At 49.4% G+C, this 2650-nt stretch overlaps 1 protein-coding gene across 1 annotated transcript; it reads left to right on the forward strand.

Moving 5' to 3' along the window:
• On the forward strand, window positions 1-2558 carry FOIG_16840 (uncharacterized protein; the record flags this gene model as incomplete). Its single annotated transcript, XM_031218319.1, has 3 exons — window positions 1-1044; window positions 1288-2022; window positions 2167-2558. Exons 1-3 carry the CDS (start codon window positions 15-17, stop codon window positions 2556-2558), a joined length of 2157 nt encoding a protein of 718 aa, XP_031051967.1. The 5' UTR covers window positions 1-14.
• Between the last annotated feature and the right edge of the window lie 92 nt (window positions 2559-2650).

The raw sequence follows: 2650 nt of genomic DNA on the forward strand, positions 1-2650 counted from the left end.
TGAACCACTTGGGAATGCTCCTCGCAGGAAATATAGATACTAACATGGCAGCAAACAAAGTTGTCACCGACAATAGGTGGATGACAATTTCTGAGCAGCATGACAATCTGTCAATACAGCTGACGCCGCTACTCGCCGAGCGCCTTGACGTTATGCAAGCTACTGCAGGAATGGCCCTCCTTGTTGGATTACCATCTTCAACCGAGCTAGCACAACATCTAGGCACAACATCATCAGCTGGAGATGTTCTTCTCGACGCAGACCCACGGGCGAAAGTCCTTCGTATCGCTTGTCCGACACTTCCCAGGCGTGTAAGTGCAGAAGGCCACTGCCATGGCGACAACATTGAATGGGCTAGGGGAAGCGGATTAAAGCATTCTGAGTCCCTTGCTGCCATCTATAGCCGTCTCTTGGGCCCATTCTCTCATGTGGTCTGTGTCTTTGTCTCGAGTTTCTCCTCTACGTTAGAACTAGGTAGTTTCCTATCATCCTGGCTTCGATCTACCTGGTCTAGGACGCAGATGTTTGCGCCTTCCCACTCACCTGCAGCTTTGCCGCGCCTCATCGTTCTGACAGAGGGGAAGACTTTACCCGGTGGCGGCTTCCTAGGAGGGCTTAAGTCATCACTGGAAGCTATCGTCATGGAGCAGACGGGCTTCTCGCTCACTCGAGCCTTCTCCAACTTTACTGTCAAAGAGGCTTTGACGGAAGTCGGCCTGCTTCGGCAACGTCGATATACAAAGATGACGGCGTTTCTCGAGAGCGAGTGCGCGGCGGCTAGGAGGGATTTCGAGCGCTTGAACATGCTCTATGATGCACATAACTTGGTTGACCTATTCTCCAGAGCCTATCGGTGCCTGGTATCCAATACTATCTTTAATCCAGTTATAGCTTCACGGGCATGGAATCCGATACCGTCGAATGCGGTACGGCAGATTGTAAGGTTTCTCTCTGACTATGAAGATAAAGAGTCTCTACAAAAGTTCGCGTTGCCATACCTAGTCTCTGCGATACGCGCAAACGCGTATCCGGCTACATCCCATCGTGAGTATTTGTTTCTGTTTCTTTCCCTCTTATCCTTTGTGTTTGCCTTGCAAATGTACAGGAATGGCAACACTATCTCTTTTTCTCCTCTTTACGCTAATTCTACATCGCTCCATACCTGCCTTAATATTTGATGTTTTCAAGAATCAGAAAGACGTGATACGCACATATACGAACCCATAAACACTCACACGCCTACTCCTATTCCTATATGAATATCCAATGGCTAACGATGTTCCAAAGCTTTTGACTTTCCACTCATCTTCGACACTATCTACAAATCGACCTGGGACCACGCGGCACATACAGCGTCCTTGACAGAAGACATGTGTCTGTTGTTTGAGCGTATGGTGAGACGCTCTCTAGATGCCGTAGCTGTCATAGATACCGAAGATACCACGAACCCCATGGAAAATCTGAAGTCCTTGAACGGATTGAATGCCGCAAACCTTCTAGACGCCGTGACCACCGTAGGCCCTAACCCCGATGACTGTGTCACACAAGCAAGAACGGAGAAGGTAACGGCGGGTCAACTCAATGAAGATCACGCGGTCCAGATGGATATACAGGTAAGCTCACACGAACGTCGCCATCTTTGTTATCTAGTCACCATCCGTGACAGGTGGCGGTCGCGCAAAGTTCAGGACTACTGTCCCGCCTGTATTTTACGAAGGCCTGAATACGGGCTGCCCTGCGGCCACATGTATTGCGAGCACGACATCAGACTTTTGGGAACGAAAATAGGGCGTGAAACATACGTAGTGGACGAGTGCATCTGCTGCCAAGCCCGCTTCACCGGAGTGATATTCCGATTTCGGCCCAAAACCAGAGGTATCAGGATTCTCGCGCTTGATGGTGGTGGCGTCAGAGGCATCATGATACTGAAATGTCTACAACTATTGCAGACGAGACTACGGGACTTCCTCCCCGGGATGGACATTATTGAGATGTTTGATGTTTGTGCTGGGACAAGCACAGGTAAGTTCACCAAGACTTTGTATTTGCGAATAGCGGTCGAGATATATCAAGAAGTTGGGAGAAGAGATAGTGAATGGGCAATGAAGGGGCGTTCCAGGGTAGCACTTTGCTTATGCGCACCTAGAAGCTAACATGGTCAATTAGGTGGAATCTGTGCTTTGTCGCTCGCTCACAAAGGTATCTCAATCAAGGAGGCCATCCAAGAGTTTACAGATCTTAGTCAGCGCGTTTTCGTCACGCAGCCAATTTGGACAAGAGTCTTGAACTTGCTCGCCCGTGGATCAATCTACGGTAGCCGTGCGATAGACGAGCCACTCAAGAGTCATTACGGTGAAAGCACGCTATCCGACTACTCCCTCGCATCTGCTCGCGCTGCCAAGATTCTCGTCACAGTGACGGGAACACCGAGCGGGGATCACATCCTGAGTAACTTTAACGGCGTCGGTCTCGACGCCTCGCACTGCGACTTTGAACAGGCGTTTTGTCAACTTAGCGATCCAGAAAGGCAAAAAGCAATTCTTGCCTGGCAAGCGTGAGTCGATTTCCATTCTGTATACCTGCAAGTTTCGATAATTCTCGCCCTTCCGCACCAATCACCTTCAATGTCCTTTTTTGTTTTGTTTGTTTG

Source organism: Fusarium odoratissimum (genome assembly GCF_000260195.1).
Source record: "Fusarium odoratissimum NRRL 54006 unplaced genomic scaffold supercont1.226, whole genome shotgun sequence".
Classification (NCBI taxonomy): domain Eukaryota; kingdom Fungi; phylum Ascomycota; class Sordariomycetes; order Hypocreales; family Nectriaceae; genus Fusarium; species Fusarium odoratissimum.